The sequence below is a fragment of the Cladophialophora carrionii genome (assembly GCF_000365165.1).
Source record: "Cladophialophora carrionii CBS 160.54 unplaced genomic scaffold supercont1.4, whole genome shotgun sequence".
NCBI lineage: Eukaryota > Fungi > Ascomycota > Eurotiomycetes > Chaetothyriales > Herpotrichiellaceae > Cladophialophora > Cladophialophora carrionii.
This window is the reverse complement of record NW_008481829.1, coordinates 2,428,455-2,449,382: the sequence shown is the minus strand read 5'-3', so window position 1 is coordinate 2,449,382 and position 20,928 is coordinate 2,428,455. Positions and strand designations below refer to the sequence as shown.

At 53.8% G+C, this 20,928-nt stretch overlaps 7 protein-coding genes across 7 annotated transcripts; 2 read left to right on the top strand and 5 right to left on the bottom strand.

Annotated features, from left to right (window-relative positions):
- Positions 1 to 1,094: 1,094 nt before the first annotated feature.
- G647_05534 (uncharacterized protein) lies at positions 1,095 to 2,920 on the bottom strand (the record flags this gene model as incomplete). Its single annotated transcript, XM_008729862.1, has 3 exons — positions 1,095 to 1,433; positions 1,485 to 2,206; positions 2,260 to 2,920. The coding sequence occupies 3 exons, from the start codon at positions 2,918 to 2,920 to the stop codon at positions 1,095 to 1,097; spliced, it is 1,722 nt and encodes a 573-aa protein (XP_008728084.1).
- A 400-nt stretch (positions 2,921 to 3,320) lies between these two features.
- G647_05533 (uncharacterized protein) lies at positions 3,321 to 4,464 on the bottom strand (the record flags this gene model as incomplete). The annotated part of the gene is made up of 2 exons (XM_008729861.1): positions 3,321 to 3,986; positions 4,042 to 4,464. 2 exons carry the CDS (start codon positions 4,462 to 4,464, stop codon positions 3,321 to 3,323), a joined length of 1,089 nt encoding a protein of 362 aa, XP_008728083.1.
- Positions 4,465 to 5,587: 1,123 nt separating this feature from the next.
- Positions 5,588 to 8,128, top strand: G647_05532 (uncharacterized protein; the record flags this gene model as incomplete). Its single annotated transcript, XM_008729860.1, has 1 exon — positions 5,588 to 8,128. One exon carries the CDS (start codon positions 5,588 to 5,590, stop codon positions 8,126 to 8,128), a length of 2,541 nt encoding a protein of 846 aa, XP_008728082.1.
- Positions 8,129 to 8,594: 466 nt separating this feature from the next.
- On the bottom strand, positions 8,595 to 9,785 carry G647_05531 (uncharacterized protein; the record flags this gene model as incomplete). Its single annotated transcript, XM_008729859.1, has 1 exon — positions 8,595 to 9,785. The coding sequence occupies one exon, from the start codon at positions 9,783 to 9,785 to the stop codon at positions 8,595 to 8,597; it is 1,191 nt and encodes a 396-aa protein (XP_008728081.1).
- Positions 9,786 to 10,531: 746 nt separating this feature from the next.
- On the bottom strand, positions 10,532 to 11,560 carry G647_05530 (uncharacterized protein; the record flags this gene model as incomplete). The annotated part of the gene is made up of 1 exon (XM_008729858.1): positions 10,532 to 11,560. The coding sequence occupies one exon, from the start codon at positions 11,558 to 11,560 to the stop codon at positions 10,532 to 10,534; it is 1,029 nt and encodes a 342-aa protein (XP_008728080.1).
- A 1,284-nt stretch (positions 11,561 to 12,844) lies between these two features.
- On the top strand, positions 12,845 to 14,455 carry G647_05529 (uncharacterized protein; the record flags this gene model as incomplete). The annotated part of the gene is made up of 1 exon (XM_008729857.1): positions 12,845 to 14,455. The coding sequence occupies one exon, from the start codon at positions 12,845 to 12,847 to the stop codon at positions 14,453 to 14,455; it is 1,611 nt and encodes a 536-aa protein (XP_008728079.1).
- Positions 14,456 to 14,983: 528 nt separating this feature from the next.
- G647_05528 (uncharacterized protein) lies at positions 14,984 to 19,889 on the bottom strand (the record flags this gene model as incomplete). The annotated part of the gene is made up of 6 exons (XM_008729856.1): positions 14,984 to 15,525; positions 15,578 to 16,545; positions 18,025 to 18,813; positions 18,866 to 18,984; positions 19,035 to 19,312; positions 19,358 to 19,889. The coding sequence occupies 6 exons, from the start codon at positions 19,887 to 19,889 to the stop codon at positions 14,984 to 14,986; spliced, it is 3,228 nt and encodes a 1,075-aa protein (XP_008728078.1).
- Positions 19,890 to 20,928: the final 1,039 nt, after the last annotated feature.

Sequence of the window (20,928 nt, the reverse complement as noted above, 5' to 3'; positions counted from 1 at the left end):
CAGGGAGTTTGGACATTCTGAGCGGGAACGGGAGGGCGCTGAGAATGAAGATAGCACAGCCTACCTCTCTTCTTGTGACGACCACACACGCAGAGACTCATACGTACGTACATTAATCGACCATATCATCAGCTCCTCCTCGAGACCATGGCCCTCATTAGGTTACCGAGATATCGCGGGTCCCGCAAAAGCCAGTAACAACAGCAATGTTGCATATGCGTGTCTATACCGTCCCGAGGGGCGTGCCCCGCAACGAAGCCGTTAATTATTGTTTATTTACTTCGTACTCCGTATGGAGCAAAATACTGGGTACAGACACGTGCATTGAGTTTGGGGACGCTGTACCACGCGCTCCGCTGCCCGTGGCTTCTTACTGTAGGTTCAGAAATTGCCCGATCCAATCGGAACCTCGCTCCTCTGTAGGTACGGAACATGGCAGTCATTCAATTGTTTTGCCCGTTAACTGTCATCCACCCATCAGCCGACTAAGCATAGCTTCCCTAATTACCTAGCTACGCCATTTACGAAGTGCTACAGTACGATGTATGGTCAGACGGATTGGATGGTCTTCTCGCGCCCAAGTACAGTAGGGATTTGCCCATGCTTCCAAGTCTGGTGAGACGCATACCCGGGAGAGATATCGCGTCTCGCTTTCCTCGATGCGATCATATATCGAATATTTTCTCACCGCGGCATTATACCCTTAGAGGCACGTGGAGTGCCCTAGGTAAAGAAGGGATATGTGCATGCATGAGTGGATGAATGGATGAATAAAGAAATAAATATATAGCCTGCCTGCCTGCCAGCCTGCCTCCCACGAAAGTGTATTAATGTCCGCTCCGCCTGGACTACTATGCCCTACTGTATTCTACGGCGCCCGTGTATGTCTTTGGTTTCCCTCTCCTCACTTCACTTCCCTCCCTGCCTCGCTCAAGCATAGATAGACACGTGCTCCGTTGACCTGGAACCAGTCTACCAGTCATGTCTTTGCTTTTCGCCAAACATCTCGGCCAATCTACCTAATAAGATCTTTGCTTGCCGCCACATCTAGATCCGATTTACCTACCAACCTAGCTACCTACCTACCTAGCTACCTAGATCTTCGATTGTCCCGCCACGCGCTCCCGCTTGGCCAGTTCCCTCAACTCGCGTCGGAGAATCTTCCCGCTTGGGCTTTTGGGAATAGCGTCCAGATAAATCACCCCACCTCGCAGCTGTTTGTGCTGGGCCAGGTTCTGACTGACAAAGGCTTTGATCTCCTGTTCCGACATCTTGGACTTGTCCGCCACGACGTACGCGCGGGGTAATTCGTTGCCGCTGCCCGACGGGTCGGGGACGCCAATGACCGCCGCGTCAAGGATGAGCTTGTGCGAGAGGAGAAGGGCTTCCAGCTCTGCAGGCGCGACTTGGAGACCCTTGTACTTGATCAATTCCTGTGGCGTGTCAGTTAAAGGTGAGAGTCCCGCGCGTGCGAGCTGAAATACCTTCTTGCGGTCCACCACGTAGAATTTACCATGTTTGCAGAGACCCACGTCGCCCGTCTTGAACCATGCTCCGTCCTTGGTAAACGCTTCTTTGGTCGCGGCTTCGTTGTCCCAGTAGCCTGTCGTGACCATGGGTCCTTGGACGATGAATTCTCCTTCCTGACCTTCTTCGACGTCGTTTTCCTCGTCGTCCACGATTCGCATCCGCACGTTGGGCAGTAGAGGCGATACACTACCCGTTTCATCCTTCTGGTCCCACGGCATGGCTGTCACGCTGCCCGTCGTCTCTGAAAGACCCCACGTTTGCGAGATCTGACATCCCAACTTCTTCTCCGCCATGGCCTGTAATTCCGCGCCCATGGGCGCCGCGCCGGTGATGGCGTGCACAAGACTTGCAAATTGGTCGGTGACGAGCGGACTTTTCGCAATGAGCAGATATATCGGTGGCACCGTGAAGAAGGTAGTGATCTTATAGCGTCTGTTGTATTCGAGGAAGAGCGGGAAGTCGAATTTCGGCATCCAATATACGGGGCCGCCAGCGATGGACGGGTTGACAAAGTAGCCCTGACACCCGGCAATGTGGGCTGCGGGGAGGTGTGCCAATGTGCGGTACTCGAAACTATAGGCTGGATCGAGACGACGCTGGTGCGCGAAGTATTGACGTATCTGGTATTGCGGAATCAAGCCTTCCGAGACGAGATTTGCGTGCGTGATGTTGACTCCTGGATATTGCTGTCAGCTCGGCTCATGCAACAGATAAGGTTGGGGAAATCACCTTTTGGAACGCCCGTCGTTCCGCTGCTATACAGTAAGCAAATAACTCGTTCCTTCAACGTCTGCTTGTGCGTGATCCTTTCCCAGTCCAACAAGTCACCTTTCCTGACCCATTCCTCTTCTCCACCGTCCAGCCAGTTCCGGCCCTTGTTTTCTACATCCCCGAGTGCCCTCTTCCCACCCATACTCTCTAACACCAAAACTCTGCTCAACGGCACGCCACAATCCTTCGCAGCCTTGACTGCTACATCCCTGCAGTCCTCACTGCACACTATACAGGAACTTCGTCCCTGCTTGATCTGGCGGGCCAACTCTCCTGCTGTGAAAGATGAACTCGCAGCGGAGTATACTCCTCCGGCGGCGATCACCCCGTAGAAGACGTTACTCAGCAGTACCTGCCCGGAAGAGATGCAGACAACGACGTCTTTGCCCGGCCCATTGGCGCCGATGGAGAAGACGTGCCTGAATACCCATGCTAGTCGTCTCGTATAGATACGAGCTTGGGCCTTCGTGACGGCATTGGAAGGGAGCGCGGCTTCAGCATGAAGAACAGTGCTTTCCTGGGTCCAGGATTCAGGCGACTCGTATATCAAGGTCAAGATGTCGATGTCTGGGAGCTCATAGTCCTTTGTAGGGAGGTAGATTGTCTTGCGTGGAGGCATCCCGGCAGTTTGCGGCAGTTTGGGTGGATGAAATCGCGAGAATAGCGGCTTCTCGGCGGCGCGACAAAGCAAAGAAACTCTTTTCGCGGCAGAAGGGGTATTTGAATCCCGGGTCTGCCATGGCTTGTGTATCCTGAAGAGGAGGCGGATCGCCTCAATCTCTGCCGTATCAACAGAAGCCGAGGCGGAATTCGGTTAAATTCGTTGACTTCTGATTGGTGGCTGGGAGACCGACTGTCCACGGAGACGCGTGATTGGAGAAGCGTGGATGTTGTACCTGACTTGCTGCTGTATATGATCAACGTTAAGGCACCAGCTATTCGTCGAAAGGTCTACTGGTTGTAATGAGACGAAGCCAGTAGCATGTCATGTCGGCAATTGACGCCTATGCACCCATCCCTCATGCTGTGGAGCCAAGCACTTCCTGGTATTCCCACAACACAGTATAGGGGATGAGCTGGATCTGCAACAGGGCTCCAGAAGGATACATTCTCGTCAGTCGTGTTGCGGCATGGGCGACATTGATTGTTCCGCCAGCATCCCAGTCCTCTGTGCTAAGTGCCGTCCCAAAGATGGACTGCCTTTTCGCTGCTACAAGTGAAGACAACGCTTGAGTCGTCAACGTTATCTTTTTCACCTGCTCTTGTGTCTCTTGGATCGTTGGGTTTCGTGAGGTAATGCCAATACTACCAGGGCCTGGAGCAGTATTTATCCTTGAGGATGCTGGATCCAGAGTGTTGAAAGACGTGAATGTCAAAAATGACGTCTCTAGAGTGTCAGTGTGTACAGTTTCCTCGGTGTGACTCGCACTCCAGAAGAGGACTTTGACAGTAATGGTGAAGCGCGTAATTTCCGTCTCCTCTCGGTCAGAGTGAGCATAAGACATGAGAAGACCAGACTCTGCGCCTGTCACAAATCCACCTAGGAAGTAGTCACCGAATCTCGCCTGGAACGCGGCTTCTCCTTGCTCACGGAGAACTCGTTTGGCCACTTCTGACAGTAGCGGTGCGTTCAAGTACCGTATAGCTGAGTCGTAGCATACGGCATGCTGGCTATGCTTCAAGCCCTGATCCAGTAGGTCAGATTAGTGCAAAGAAGGTCCCTCCGAGCAGTGAACGTACGTCTGTGTTCGTAGTGACATACTTGTCATACGAGACGGATACAGATCCTCCAAAGACCACGCAGTCAACTCCTACCCCGACTGACGCAGAAAGGTGCTCGTAAGAGGACGAAGAGGAGGTGCTGGTCACGTCTGAGAAGCTGTTCCGCCCTAAAGGTGTGACCACAAGTTCGTAGCTATTCTCAAGCTGGAAGGGCGACTCCGCCTGGAATGGCCCGAGATCTGGTGCAGTCGCTAGTTTCGAGTCGAAGCCAGAGAAGAGTCCAATCTCAAGCACCCTCGTCTCGAAGGCTTTGGGTCCGAATGGTTTACTCGGAAGTTGCAAGGCTCTTAGATCAGGTGCCGGGACATTGAAAGGAGCTTTTGCTGCGGCGTGTTTGCGAATCGAAAGGAGTCGAATATCCGAGTCGTCGTCGCTGTCCATTGACGCTTCCGGTTCGTTAGAGTTGGCCTGGTGAGAAACTGTATGTCCAGAGCAATATCCTCGGCGGAGTCACAGATCTCTCAGTCAGTCGTACGCAATCGCTGCAAGGCCGCAACTGCTGCTATTAGAACCTGCAGTACATATAGGACACCAGATGTTCACAGATTGGCTTGGATCTCGGAGCTGTGTTTCTGGTATCAAGTCATCGCACAGGATCAATCGAAGGGATGGACTGCTCAGAGTCGGGAACAACATGGCTTTGGGAGGAGTTGAAAATGGAAACTCCTGCAGCTTTCCGTTCACACCACCATGTTTGAAGTGGAGAGGCTTTGACAACCGAGTTGGACGGCGCCTTCAGCTCTGCCAGCCACCCAGCGTACTGACACGCCGCCAACACGAGAGAGCATTTCCGGCGATGACGCAGGAGATGGCTAGACTTGCCTGGGCTTCAGCACATGCACATCTCAGGCCGAAAGGGGCAACCGTTCCTCCATTGTTCACTATGAAGCGATAGGTGCGCGTGAGGGAGGAAATGAAACTGTTCAGCTCAGCAGCTGCGCAGCCAGCCACAAATCGACTCGGCTCGCTTAACCTTCCCATTTACCCGTCTCCTCACTTTTCACTCACCCTTCCTCCCTCCCACTGCATCTGGCAACCGCTGGGTTCGATCCGAAAGTTGCATTGTCCGTGAGATGGAGAGAAATACAGTGCGTGTCGCCAGCCCCGACCCTCTGGCGGCTGGCTGAGGTGACCAACGTGCGACAGCCATGCGCAGGTGGACTCCTATTATCAATGTAGGCTGAGAGCTGAAGGTCGAGCTGTCCACAGGAGGCTGCCTTGCTCCTCCTTCGACCAGGTAAGGGTCAAGGACGGTGAGTCGAAATGGGACTGGAACTATAAGGTCTGCTGCGTCCGCCTCCTCTATACAAGTGTCTGGAACCGTTTTCTCCACAGTTCGTTGTTTTGACTCACTACGCTGAACCACCCCCAGCATGCCTTTGATACTCGTGCCTTTCGACCAGTCAATGCGACTTGGCCAGGTGAGATTGCTCTCGGAATACCTCTCCTACGGTCTGGCAGCTCACATGTCCAGGGCTATAATACCTACCTCCAACAAGTGTGCATGGAGAATGTCGTATCATTCAAGGATTCCACCGAGCTCAAACTCACTGCTCCTCAGCCCTTGGTCGGGACTCGATTGCTACGTGATACCTCTACTGGCGGTTCAGCAACACCACCACCTACTGGTCCCGACAACGTTGCCAAACCAGATGGCCAAGTCCTCAAAGCGGCAGACCCCTCCACAGATGCTGCAGTATCTGAGGACATTCCGGACATCAAGAATATCAAAGAGCACGTCAAGCTCCATCCAATCACACCCGACGACACCATCCCACAGGTCGTAGATTACAAGACGACCGTGACCAACAAAGTCTCCGATGCACTGGAGAACCTCAACATCTCGGCCGCGGCCTCGGTGAAGTTGGGAACAGTGACGGCAAGTGGGAGTGGCGCCTTTGTGCAAGAGGACAAGGTCAAGCAAAGCGATTTAACCTATATCTTGACCGTCAAAGTCATGAACGACCTCGTGCAGCCTGATACCTCTGCCATGACGTTCAACAAGGTCGAGTCTGTCTATAGCAGCAAAGAGCAGTTCATCAATGCCTATGGAGACGGGTTCATCTCCGGCTGGGTCAAGGGAGGAGAGTTCAATGCCATCGTAAGCATGGTCACCAAAGATACGGACAGCGCCCAGCACATCAAAGCCCAACTCAGCATTTCGATGAGCGCATTCCAGGGTGAAGGGAATGGCGGCTTCGACAAGACAAGCAGTGAATCGCTCAGCGAGGTCAACTATGCCGTCAATTGGAGAGGAGGTGGCCAGGTCAAAGATCCTCAGCAACCGTGGAACATGGCCAGCCTGTTCCAGGCAGCCACGGAATTTCCGGCGCGGGTTTCAGTGCATCCAGAATATTGCTACGCCATCATCACAAAGTGGGACCATCTGAAGGACTTCCACAAGTCTGCCCCGGCCTGGTGGTCCTCGAGTCTGCTCGATTACGACATGGCCTCGACCTACACGAATGACCTGCTCGATCAATTCCTGGAGTACAAAACTCTGCTCAAGCAGCTCAACGACATTGCCCGTGGCATGCCGGACTACCAGGTGGCTGCCTCGCCGAAGGCTATTCCCGTGGAGATCGAAGCCCTCCTCCAGACAAAGAAGCAGATCAAGAAACAAATGGCGCTCATCACCCAGGAGGTCGATTATGTGACCTTTGATCCACACCGCGCGATTGATGCCTCGCTGGGCCTTGCCGAGGAGGACCGAAATCCCCAAGCCGCTTCAGGTCCCCCGTCTTCGAAGTCTTCGGACTCAGCGGTCGTCGTCGTCAAGTCTGGAACAGACGAAGTGTCGTCTAGAACCGCAGCGCCTCCCACTGAAAAGCCGCCTCCGCCACTTCCGAACATCATCGATCCTCAGTTGTTTGCATTTCGGCTGCCGGTTCGCAAGACCGATCCCAATGCCGGTGTAAACCAAGGCACAAAGCCGATGATCATGGCCGGAAATCCAAAGGCCTATCGCACAGCCGCGGGGCTGGCTGAAATATTCGCCGTGGCAGGGGATGGTCACCTCTACCGCAAGTGGATCAACGAGCCACAGCAGGGTCCAGCAAGCAGGTCGGCGCCCGGAAGTTGGGAGCTCTTCACGCCCAACGATAGCATTGTGCTTGCCACCGACCGCGAGATCGCCGCCATCTACAGAGGCAACGGGACGGTAGACATCCGCGACATCTTTGCACTGGGCGCGGATCGCAAGCTCTGGCGGAAAACCTACACCAACGGAGCGTGGCAATCTTGGAAAACGGTCAACGACACCATCTATGATTCCGGTCCTTCCGTCGTCAGCACGGGCCTCGGCCGAGTCGACGTCGCAATCCGTACCTCCGAGGCCCACATCAACTGGCTCAAATGGGATGGAGACGCGTCGACACCCACAGTCGTGAGCTTCGGCTCGTATTGCCTTGGCCAGCCGTGTCTGATCAACCTGGTGCAGAACGGCGGGCCCAGTCGGCTGTTCTGCCTGACCGACGGCGCCGACCTGGGGACCTTGTACAGGTTCACCCTCCAGGACGGGCAGGACCCGGGGGCAGGGGAAAGGATGGAGGAGTCCGCTCGCCCCGATATGCCAATGACAGCAGCGAGTCTGCCTTGGGCCAACGACACGGCAGTCCACCTCTGGACCGGTAACGGCGAGTCAGGGACCTGGATTGCCCAACACGTCTGGGACCAGCCATATTCCAAGTCTCGGTCGACTCGTATCCAACTCGAGAGCAGGTGGATGTTTTCGGCGCCTGCCGTGACGGTCACGGACGACAGGTGCTTCGTTTTCGCCGTCAGAGGCCCCGACGTGCCGAGCGGGACGGACGGCGACTTGAAGGGCAGAGTTGTCTGCCACACGGCCGACAAGCGCTTGGCCGCCGAACAGTTCGGAGCCAACAACGCGAATGCCACCAAAGTCATCTCGCAGCAGGTTTTCAATACTCCGTGCGCTATTGCGTATGGAGCCCAGGCCGATGTCTTTGCTTGTGGTCCAAATGGGAATCTGTGGAGAAGCCACTTTGACGGCGCCAGTTGGACCAGTCTGGACGAGGTTGTCTAGGGTCTTCCAAACCGCTTTGTTGCGGCAGTCTCATTACGCGTGGTGTGTCACATCTGGCGGAACTCTATCAGAGATCGTTGCTTGTGTCCCATATCGAACTTTTCCGAATCTGTTTCGTCTGCCACTGTGTTGTTTGCTTCCCCAGATTGTCGCGCAGTGGTTGACACTTTGAAGAACGGGATTGCATTCATCGAAATTGGTACATTAATTTACAATATATTAATAATGTGTCCAGGCCTCGCTGCCCAGAACACGATATAGCTCTTCCACGCGCAGGGTATGCCCGCGACAGATGCTCACGGCTGGCAAGACCCGTGGCGAGTGTAGTCCCGTTACCTTTGGTCACAGTAGGGCGAAGCGTGTTTACGCGAGACGTTGGTGCTGCTGGCCAAGAGCAGTACGCACTCACGTATGGCTTCACTGCCTGTAGCTGTTCGTATTCTCTCGCAGCCGCTCGTACGGCTGTTTAGATCTTCCAAACCTTGACGTGATGCGGGTTCTTTGCCAGCGCGTGCGCCACGATCCTGCTGACAGCGCCTTGCTCTTCCCGCCCGTTCCTCCACTCCTTTGGACCTGCTAGGTGTGCAATAAACCCCGGAGGTCCCGAGATCAAGATTTGACGCTGTTCATCAGACGTCGGCGTGCCTGCGGAGAAGTCCTTGTCATCGAACCGGGACAGTGCGCGAAAGACGGCGTCTTCGTCTATCCACGTGTCCTCCGCGTTGACAAAGTATTCCACGGTCACCTGACCGGGATATCTCTGCTTGAGGACTTCAAGTTCCCGCACAATTGGACCCTTTTCTGCCGATTGCGGAGGTGTTGGTTTCGGCTTTGGCGTCGAGAAGAAGCCCGACCAGGTCGATTTGGGAGGCAAAGACTCCGCTGGCGGGTCGTCGCTGACACCGCCCAGACAGTCCTGCCGCATTCTATTCGCCCAGAGGATATGCAGCTTGCGGTCCTTGCGTGCCGCATCCTCCTGTCCTACCGCCTTGTTTCCTTCGAACAGAGCATGCGCGACCTGTAAAGCTGGGGCGATCCCCGTCCCTCCCGCGAAGAAGACAACTTGTCGGACATCCTTGGTAATCTCATACTCGAGGTACGGGCCCCTCATCTCGATCTCCGCGGTGAACGGCAGTCTGTGCAGCCAAGAGGAGACCTCGCCGTGCGGGTCGTGTCGGATGAGGAACCGTAAATCTCCCGTCTCTTGTCCGGTCTTCTCATCCACAGGCGGCAACGGCGTGTATGCCCTCACGATCTGCAGCTGTGGCTGTTTGAACTGGACGTTCCAGATGCCCCTCCTCCATGCTTCCTTGTAAAGCTCGTGGTTCTCTGATTGGTGCTTCGGTTGGAGGTGGAAGATGCTTGCGGTCGAGGAGACGGGCTCCTTGCCGGTTAAGGTATATGTGACGAAGGAGTCATCCCCGCGGCGCTTGAAATACTCGTTCAAGGTGACGCCAGAGACAATGCCGAGGAGGAACCAGCGATTGAGCAGCCAGTCGGTGAGCAGCTTCGAACTGGAGCGTCGTGCATTGGGCAGTTTTCGGGTACGCTCAGGGAGAGATGATGAGTTGAAGCGTGGACAAGGGAGCGACGGCTGCGGCGGGCACGTTGCGTTAGGCAAACACTTTGACGTCCCTCGCGAACATCGCGCAAACATTGAAGAGCGTGTCAATAGCCAATCCTGCGTAAGATGGTGAAGGGGCTGACAGTGAGGTCAGTCCGTGCGGCGACTGCAAGAATGTTGCCGCTTCGGAGGATGGGGCTCGAACTAGCACTAATTAGGCAGAACATTCATGCCGCCTTGAAGCAGAATGTACGGGTCCTGCGTTCTCACTGCAATGAGCTTTCAGGCTTTTGAACTCTTCCTATCGGGATATATCTGCCTACGATGCTAGACTTGGATTCAGCGCGTAGAAGCGCGGTGTCCAGTCCTTTGAATTACCGCCCAGAGCAGTCAAGTCTGCAAGCATCGAGACCTCCTACTTGCGAGATGCAAGAATCCATTCATCCCACACCCGGACTCATTGCGTCTTACAATGCCAGCATTGGTAATCGATCCCGGTATGTTTGAGATACGTGAGCTCTTCTGCCACGAGGCGAAAAGAACATCTCGCAATATCCGTGACTTGTTTCGGTGGAGAAATCGAGCCGGACATGGTGGCATGAAAAGAGAACAACCCCGAGATTTGCACACATTTCGCCAGTCATGACCATAACCACCGCAACCTTGCGAACGACTCAGAGTAACTAGAAACCAAACGACCAAGGATGCGGATCGACAACTGTGGTAAGGAATGAGCTTCAATACAGTAAATCCTATTTTGTAATGGCAAGGCTTGATTTGTCCGTCGAAGCACACAACAGCGAAGTGAGAAACACAATCCGAAAAAAAGACTTTTGAAATCACGATCCAAGCTGAATCGACCGCTGTCTCATCCACTCCCCTGCTGTGAGCGTCTTGCCGCCCTCGGGTTCAAACTTCCCCGCGACTTTCAAATGGGCTGCCAAGTTGGTAAACTCCGGAAGCGGTTCCATCATGACTGAATCGTGCGGCCTCACAAAGTACACGACGCTGTACCGATCCACGCTGGCCTGCTCACCCGGCGCTGGAATGACGCGGTGTTTGCCTGATTTGAGCAGCCCGTTCGTGAAGGTGACCATGGCGTCTCCGAGGTTGATAATGGCGTGTCCGGGCATGGGCTTGACGTACTCCCACTCGCGGTTCTTGGCTGGATCATGAGACTGGATCTGAAGCCCGCCCAGCCAATTGAACAGCATCGTTATGGACCCAAAGTCGGTGTGCGAGGGTAAACCGATGGCAGACTTGTCGGAGTAATGGGCAAATTTGTGCGTTAGGCGGCAGTGATCGCCCGAGGGCTCACTGAAGAGATTTTTGTTCGCAAAGGCGTCGGGCGCAAGGTTAAGCTGCTTCGCCAGTGTGGTCAGGACAAGCATGCAGGTTTCGTGCGCGTTGCGGGTGAACTGTTTGAAGAGATCTCTGTTGTCTGTGATCGTCGAGGGATAGGTCCGGCTTTCAGTGATGCCATGCATGTGGTCTTTGGACACGTTGAAGAACTCGGTCGTGTCGGGGCGCTTTTCTGGGTCGGTCAATTTGACGGTGCCATTTTCCTTGTATCCGAAGAGGCTGACGCCTTTGACGAGGGCGAACTTGCGCTTTTCTTCGACGGGACAGTCAAAGGCGCGATAGGCGAGCTCTAGGAGGTCTTCGCTCTCTCCCAACAGGGTCTGGCCGTCGTCGGTGTCGGTGAGGTCGAGGTAAAAGAAGCCATGAGTTCTGCAAGCCTCTAAGACCTTCTCCGCCTCCGCTGGATCGTTCTGGAGGAGTTTATTGTGCGAGATGCGGGCGATGGGAGCCAACGGCAATCCTTCTGGGAAGGCCGGCAGGTCATCATGGGACATGGGCGCGATCATCTTGGCGAGATGATTGATGAAAACAAACAAATTGGGATGAGGACCATGACGACGGTCGGTAGGTATGGAAGGTATTTAAGATGGGGTAATGCGGGGTCGGTCGGTTGGTGACTAGACGTCTTATTCTGTGGGCCAAGCTTACCTAAGAGCGCCCTGTCGTAGCGCCCACCCAACATGTAAGCAGGTGATGCTCTTCCCACATCAGGGTAAGCGGAAGGGACTATTCTGTAGTTGAGCTAAGGTGACAAGACTTCCTGTAAATTGCGGAAATGCCGGCAAGTCTGCCTCTAACTCCTCTACCTCTTGTCGACGACGCGCTAGCAAAGTACCTCTGCACAGAGCACGGTGGCTGGGGGACCGTGATATTGTCGCAGTCCACTCTCCAAACTCGGTCTGCCAAAATCACTACGCCATGCTGCTCATGTTGGCCGTTGTGATTCGGTACCTTGATGTGTGATTCTTGCTGAATGGGACTTTAGCTATTCTGCGTTGACACTGATGCATTGCTTGGATATTGTAGAGCTGCCTGCATCGCTGTCCATTGTGCGGGATATTAATCATTCAATCCAGCCACTGTGAATCACGGCGCAAGTGACAGTCCGGACAGCCACAGTTGTGACAGCAACCTAAATGAATCCGTCATACACTCATGTGTATCGAGAGAACACAATCAGAAAAGGCGGTACTCCGTACCATCGGTGGGGAATAATGGAGTGGAGCATGTACTCCGTACTGTCCACAACTTAAGAAGGTGTGCCGAGGGGACCCCACATTCACGCTTGGCACAAATAAGCTTCGCTAAGGCCCGAGTCGGCTCTTTAGTTTACTGGTCTCAAGCCCCCCAACGTCGCTATTTACTGGGCACGTCGCGTGGGTGGTCGTGGCACCGAACCCAGGTAGCTTTGTTGAGAAAGCTCTAGCCTCGGACGCATGAGAATTTTTCGTTCTCAGCCGCGGCGAACGGTCGCGTTATGGGGATGAAGAGCGTCTATCAGAGGCAGCTGCCTCCGCCAGTGGCTGGCTGGAGATGACCAGATCGAGCTCGTGGTCTCCAATCGCTCAACCCACAGCGATCTGCGTGGAGGGGGGACAAAGTCGAGCTGGGGTGCGTGCAGCTACGTAATGTCCTACGCAGGCGGCTGAAAGCTCAATCGATAAAAGCTGTTTCGGGCATCCTTCTCTGCTTCACCTGCCAATGTGACCCACGACTGTCTTTGCGGCTCAAGCAGCTTTTGCGAAGCAAGTACTGTGATTCAGCCTTCACGCACAACAACACCAAGCACGATGACTATTCTACTTCGACAGATACTCGCACTCGCATTATACATAGTCCTGTTGATCAATGTCAGCGGCGCACAGCAACCCAGCTCTCCGCCATGGTCGACGCTTTCGTTCAAGTCAGCCCCAACCATCTCGCCCTTATCCCTTGAGATCAACAAAACCGGGCAGACAGCTCCCGGCTACCTGTTTTTGAATCCGACGGGCTTCGCACATATCAATTCCACTGCACCCGTCGTTTTCACCGATGACAACGAGCTTGTGTGGTTCGGACCCCGTGGCCAGGCGTTCAACTTCGGCCCATACGAATATCAAGGCAAGACTGTCCTAGCTTATTGGAATGGCTCGGTGTTTCCTGAGCCAGTTGGTCGCGGCTATGGTTCGATCGTTCTTCTCGATTCCTCTTACGAGACTCTTGCTACAGTCAGTCTTCCGGGACGCTTCTTGACACTCAACGCCTCTCAGACCTTCCCCGGTAATATCGACCTTCACGAAATCAACATCACGCCGCAAGATACCATCCTCGTCACGGCAAACAATGTCACTCAGCATGACTTGTCTTCTGTTGGCGGGCCCAATCCCGGCTGGACAGTCGATTCCATCATCTATGAAATCGACATTGCCAGCAACGAGATCATCTTCGAATGGCATGCGCTCGATCATCTGGACAGGCTTCCATTTTCTACATCCCAGCTGCCACGGGGAAGTGAGGGATACAACGGTACAACTCAAGCGACCGCCTGGAACTATTTCCACATCAATGCCGTCAGCCAACTGAACGGCGAGGAAGGGTACATCATCAGCTCGCGCTACCTCTGCTCCGAGATTGCGGTCGAGAAGAGGTCCGGCAACGTCCTCTGGGTCCTCTCGGGCATTGATGGCGGCGACTTCCAACTAGCCGCGAATGCGACGTTCTGCTACCAACATGACGTCCGACAAAGACAGAGTCACCGCCACGGACGCAACCGCGAGATCGTCATCATCTCGCTCTTCGACAATGCAAACTCTCCGTTGACGCTGCCCAATCCGACCGCCCCCAGCTCGGGCCTCATCCTCAGCCTGGATGTCGAAGCAAAGACCGCCATTGCTGTGGCTCGATACGAGAACCCCAACCTGCCAATCTACGCAACTGCGCAAGGCAACCTGCAGTTCCTACCCGGTGGCCACAAAATGGTCGGCTACGGTTTCGCGCCGTTAATGCAGGAATTCAACCAGCAGGGCGAATCCGTCATGACCGCGCAATTTGGTCCCATGGCCAACGGCATGCCCACCCCAACGGGCGGCGTCCTCGGGTACCGCGACTTCCGCGGCCACTGGACCGGCTGTCCCCAAACACCCCCAGACGTCTACGCGGAGCGAGAAGGAAATAGTGGCGTCAGAGCGTACATGTCATGGAACGGCAACACGGAGTACAAGTCGTGGACCGTCTTCGCGGGCAGTCCGCCCTCGGGCCTCCGAGCCATGAGCACAGTCGAGAGGAGCGGCTTCGAGACGAGCTTCCTCATCCCTCAGAACGTGTCGTACGTTCAAGTGCAGGCCCAGGCCCAGGCCCAGGGAACGGCTGCATGCAAGTATACGAGGGCGCAGACTCTATCCAGAGTCGTCACTGTGTCGTAGACATCTAATAGTCTACGAGAAGAAGAAGAGGGAGTAAATGTCTCATACAATCATACGATAGCTTACAGGCATAATTCTCTCTCCGACCCTACCTATGTAGGGAATTCGTTACAGTAACAGCTCAGCAGGGCACCGTCTGCTTCAAACAACGTGATAATGCCAAAGGTGATGCATACACTTCTACGGCTCAATGACGTTCCACGCCTGCGCGATTGAGCGGCCGGCTGGTGGAGAGACTCAGGGCAGAGTAGGAAATGTGCGGCGATGCGCCGACCGGGAAGTTGGTTTCGAGTCGCTGGGAGGCGGTCCGTAGCCGTCTATATAAGCCACCACATTGCGTTCTCAGGATAGGAAATGCATTGACTGGTTGGCATGACTAGCTAGCTGGCAAGAACATGCTCGATTTCGCACTGAATCACTCAACTTCACGAGGTACATGAGATTTCCACCTGAAGATCATTTTGGCCAACGTGCACCGGCAGTGGACAAGCGGACTCCCCCATTCACCCGGGTGCCATTTCACCCTGCCTAGAGTACAATCCCGCTGACCACCTTTTTCGGAGGCTCATTTTCGCCAAGTATTCTCCTCGAAAAGGATCGAAACAGGACTGGGAGAAGGCAGAGAATGACCGGTCTGGCGCGTTTGTTCCCTTCGCTATCTTCCTCTTCCACCATCTGACTTGCAACGTATTCATCCCCGAGGCTAGGAAAGCTGATATCATATCTCTCAAACATCGTCTGATCTCTCTCGGCGCGCCACTGGAGAGCCGTCTCAAAAACATTGCGTAGATCTTCCCTGAAATTGATGCGATCCACTGATTCTTCAAGAAGCGTGAACCCACGGACGGGGGTGTCGGGATGGATCGGGTCAGTCCTCGGGCAAGACTTGACGTCGCAAACAGCGTGCAAGGGATATGGAGTATTCTGACGAGGCATTATTAGGTCAATAAATCCTTGGAATGTGGTCGCCATGTCTTTTGCCTTTGATGGTATATGTGGTTTGATCTCTCTCTCGATGTAGGTCTCCAGAAACTGTTGTCGAAGTCTTGCTTCCACCACGGGCTCGACGCCTAGAAAGGTTAACCCATTTACGATATGACCCGAGGGTACTGATGAACTCACAACTCGCAAGCACCTGCTGGATCACTCCTCCGCCGTAGCTCTTGTAGATTCTGGCCTCTTCCACGTGAGGACGAAGACACCATTCTGTTGTTGCAGCAATGAGCAGTGGCCAGATGAAGAAGGAATAGGTGATGGCTCTGTTGTCTCTGAGGGACTGAAATGTTTCGCGCCGGAATTCAACCCGTACCATACCGCCGCTGAGCATCAGGCTCACCAGATGATTCAGCTTTCGCGGATAGGCAGATTCTGGTGCCAGTACGATTGGGTGGAGACTGTCGAGGCCCCAGCTTCGAACATAAGCTTCGACTGTTTGCTCAACTTGCTTGTACATTTTCATCCATTGGGTTTCGAGCTTCATCACCTCCTTCCGTCTGTTTATCTGGTCTGAAATGCCGTTCCCTACCAAGCGTTTGAATTTCGGAAGCTTGGCAAGCTCAAGATCAGACAGCATGGCATCTTGCCGAGTCCTACGCTCAAGTCCGCTCAAAGGAGGCGGAATGCTGGCTGAAAGGTGAGGGGGCTGATTGCTTTGAATGTATTCTGCGCCATTGTTGCTTTCAACGGGGCTCGTGGATGGAGGGATCGTTTGACCTGACTGCTGGCCACCTTCTGGACGCAGACGTTTCGGTGTTGAGTCCTCGGCTGAGCTTTCGAAGGTGGCATTTTCGGGATCCTGCCCGTCGCGACGTTTGAGTTTGTTGCTGGTCCGGCCAACGCTCGTTGCGGCTAATCCTGCGGAGGCTTTTCGAGCTTGATACTCTTCGGTTGTGTAGAAGTCACGATATCTAGTTTCCAAGCGATTCCAGTCCAGTGCCGCGCTACCCTTGGTGTAGATGATGGTCTTGGCGAAAGGTGTCTCTGCATAGAGTGGCGACCGCAAGTTGTTCCACAAGTATCTGAGTCTGAGTTGGACGTGCTGTCTCTTCTCTTCCTCTGTCGGGTAGTCTTGGATACCCGCATGTTCACACCTTCAGAGACGAGCCTGATGGAAATGAGGGTCGAATGGCACAACCACGAATGCTGGATGAATGCTAAGCCGATGATTGGAAATGAAGGCAATTACGGAGCAGTGTGGTCAGTTCGCAGAAGAGCTGAGTACTTGACGCCGATGTTTTGGCTTGGTCCTTCAGCTGATGTACCCGGTACTAATTACGGTGGATTGCCGATACGCATGCCGTGCTTCGTCAGCGCATTCGTCCCATAGTGCAGTGGCTGAGCCACAGTGGAGAAGCCGTCACCTTCCGCATGCAGAAGGATCGCACTTCCTCTTCCAGAAAAGCGGTCTCCTTGCAATGAGGCGGCGGTTTTTTTTTTTCAGAGACAGAAACAATTGAAGAAGTGGAGTTCGGCACACTCTGGTGCCTATCCGAGCAATGGAACTCGGTCCTTGATGTAAATCAAATTGATGGCTATTAAGCAGCCAACCATGGTCCACGGGGCGTTCAGCTGCAGGTGATTCGCCTAGGTCTCCATATCTGCCATTCCCTTGGTCATGTCATAGACTCATAGCCCTAGCATTGTTTGCCCATATGGACCGGCAGACATCAGCTCTGCCTTCCCGTGTCTGTGATTCCGATCATGGATTAGACCTTTCGAACCCCCTGCGTCGACATGGCATACCCGTTCTTCCACCATACCTTCAGCTCGTATACTCACAGACGAAGTACCAGCAGAAGATACCCGTCTCTTGAGTCGCTTAACCGGTATTCGGCGAGTAATCGAGCCTTGCGACATATCACTCTTAGTCCGTCTTCCAGGTCAAAATGGGGAAATTGGATCTGCTGTTCTGTGCGGTGCAAATCGCATCTGTACTGGTGACGTTGAAATCATCGTGGAATCAGGTCCGTCCCCACTCAATTGTAGGGCATCCACTTGTCGGCAGCGATATAACGATCTTTCCAGAGCTCAGTCCACGTCTGCATCAATCCACCTTGGGGCAGGTCAGAAGCGCAGAGTCGGCTCGATCGACAGATACAAGACGGAATCGAGCTATTGTAGGACGCTCAAAACCTCTGGATGTGTTTCCTTCCAGGCCTGACTCAGTGAGACTGTATCGAGAAGAATCAACGAGCTCTTCGTCGTCTAGATCGACGGGTCTGCTGCGGACACGACGCAGTTGCGATAAAAGACTCCGCTTCAGTAGGAGTAGCTCGCGGTTAATAGTGGAAAGTCCCGGCGACTCGGCTTGAGACTGAGGATGAGATGCGTTCCTGGTCCCTGTTGCAGAGCCACCGAAGAGATGAGGTGCGTCTTGTTGCGAGCATCCACCAGACAACATGCATCGAGCTGCAGTCACTCTCGACAATCGTGTGCTCTATCGTTCTGGGAGAGATGAAGTCTATTGACGACCAACCCCGACGACAAGGCGGTTGACGGACAGCCAAGTAGGTGCCAAGTAGGGCTGAGTTTTGGCTATGCATCCTTTGTCATGGGATGCTCGGACTCACTCAAAGTGGTTAGTATTCTGCACCAGCTCTTGGAGTAAAGCTTCAGTGTCCATGTCGGTGTCACCTTCTTTCGACCCAGACGAAAAGACGGTCCGTTCGAGGTCACTCCAGCTTGGAAGCAGGTGTCTTTTCGCCACCCAGTCATCGGCGTAGATGAACGTCTCCATGACATTGTGTATGGCTCCTGGTCCGTTCTTTGAGTCGATCCAACTTCTGACATCTCTCTTGACGTTTTGAATGAATTGCTGGTAGCGGGTGGCAAGCTCGGCAGCAAAACAGTTCTGCCCTCTACCTACCGAGGATCCCACAAGTAGCAGCCACAAGAACAAGTCGCGTCGATAGCGCCAAAGATCCTGTTCGTTCGTCTTTTCAAGGAAGGTAAGGAGCTTCTCCGCCAGGCGTAGAGGCACAAAAGCGCTTTTCCTCGTCGATGAGCTGCTGATGTAGCTGACAATGTAGACGGCAACGCGGCAACATTCTGCTATTGCACCAAACTCTTTGCTGGCTTTTTCGTCGAAGACTAGTCGCGCTTCGACACGGGCTTGTAGGTCTTCGATCATGACGGGGTCGGATGTGCTGGGTCTGGTATGGTCTTGAAGGTAAAGGATGATGCGGACGGACAACAGCACATCGGGGCTGATGACTTCTTCATGCAACTCGAATCCGGGAGGCACTGGCGGCAGTGCGTTGATGGTAGGAAAGTCTTGAGGGCGGTTGAGGAACACTTGGAAATCTGGCTGCAGGAATCTATGCTGGTCACAAACCAATGCAGTACCTAGAAGATGCTGCCTACATCAACGGTTAGTTTGACAAAGCTCGAACAGGTCATAAGATGTGTTACCAGAAGATTGCACGAAGTACCTCAGCTCGTAGGCGGATGCCATCCGTATGACAGTGCTCCAAGAGCTTATACAGGCCTTCGGAGTGTGCTGTTGATTCAGCAAGGTCTCCGCAATGATACTAGGTCCCTGTGAGTCTGTGATATTAAAACTGGCAGGGGGGTTGCATACTGCGACGCATGACAACAGTAGTATGGTACCAATGGTAAGGGCTCGAATGTTAGGATCATCCTTGCGGAGATCTCCTCGGAGGCACTCAATCGCTTTCGTCTTGAGGGCGAGAGACTCGTTCGTTGCAATGCACGAGTTGTGAATATGTAAGATCGAGTAAAGAAAGGCATACAGAAATGCTGAGTGGGACAAGCATTCCGCGGATAATGGGAGTGCCAGTAGGTCGCCATGGGTGACATCGGAAGAGAGCAGAGGTTCGGTTGCTATCCGGAAAGCGCCTAAGATAGTCAGCTGAATATCTCAGTTCTGTGGTCAAGACTTACAACTTCTGAGCAGCTGGTTGATCCGCGCTTCATCGACATCAGTAGCATTCGCTATCCGTGCTGCATGCGGATGGGTTTCGTCGCTCTGGGAAGAATCGACAGGGGACGAATGCTGGCTTGGGCTTTGTGATTGCGGACCTTGCGAGCTCGATCTGCTGCGACTGCACCATTTTGGCAGGAACAGGTTGCACGAAGTCGATAGGCACTGGAACGCTCTTGTAGGGATCTCAGGGCTGTCAGGGGCAAGAGGGCATTTCTGGAGCGGGTCTTCTCCCCATGGAAGGTCTTGAATTTCCGTTTCGAGATGTGTAACACTGAGTTGGATGGATTGTTTCTTCTTGGCACCTTTCGCCTTCCCACTCTCAGAGAAATCGGTGATGGTCAAGGAGCGAAAGTTCTCCAATCGTCGGGTGCTCTTCTGTGTCGATCTCTCCAGATTAACCTTCCGCACGTGTGATCGTAGCGCACGTACTTGGCTAGAGTCCAAAGCTGTTCCGGGTTTCGTCTCCACAAAATGGATTTGTTGAGACATGGCGAGAAGGAGATTGCTGCACGGTAACAAGGGAAGATTAGTTAATCCAAGGAGATAGATATATAAGAGTAGTTCTGGGCCGACTCGTACGGTTGATGATGACCAAAATGGGCAGCCGTCTCTCGAGGTTATCAGCAAGCGCCTTCAAGTATCAAGCAGCCTCACAACAACTGGCTAGGGCAATTTCCTCCAATCTCATAGTTGGAAAGGCATGTAAATACCCCCATAGACATGACTAATGAACCCTAGCGGAAAGGGTTCCAGATCCATAGCTTTGGTAATAATCGATCTTCCATAGTCGGTTATGGCACCTTGCCAATGAGCAGCTGCCCGTAATATGGCATTCGGCCTTCACAACGGGTCTTGTACGGCAGGCACCGTCAATGTGCTTCGTGTACTGAAAGAGACGTCAGGCTGCACGCGTGACAGACTGCATTAGTTCTTTTGCAGAGCCGTGCAGCCAAGCGGAGGGGATTAACACCCGGCCGGTGTATCCGATTGATGTCCCGGAGGCGCCATAAGAAGTTTCGAATCTCCACCTCCAAGTCTGCGCTCTCATCTCTCCTCTACCGTTTTTCAAGTCGTCCATGTGTTCTCCCAGTAGCATGTGCTGGTGGAATTGCCTCTTCGGATACCGACATTGGAAGCTTCTCGCGTATCCATACTCTCTACAGTCAAGCGAGCGCCAGAGAATTGAAAATACTTGACAACAGCCCACGATCTGTGGCTCAATCAGGTGGAGCCACCAGGTGAAGCGGAACGAGGGCCATACGGCGGCGTCGATACCTCACCAGGCCCCGTAAACCAGCAACAGGTGGTGGGAGACGGCCTCATCTCCACGGAGGGTGTACAACGCGAAGCATCGCGATGTCAAGAAGCTGCGAGAACCAACACGATGGCTGACCATACCCCGATACGGTCAGGGTCATCGGCACGAACTTTCCAGGAAGCACGCACCAGCTTAGCTGCATTAGACTGACTTGAGGTAGGGGGGTCGGCGATGATCGTTGCTGCTGAGATAATTCCAGCGTCAAACTGC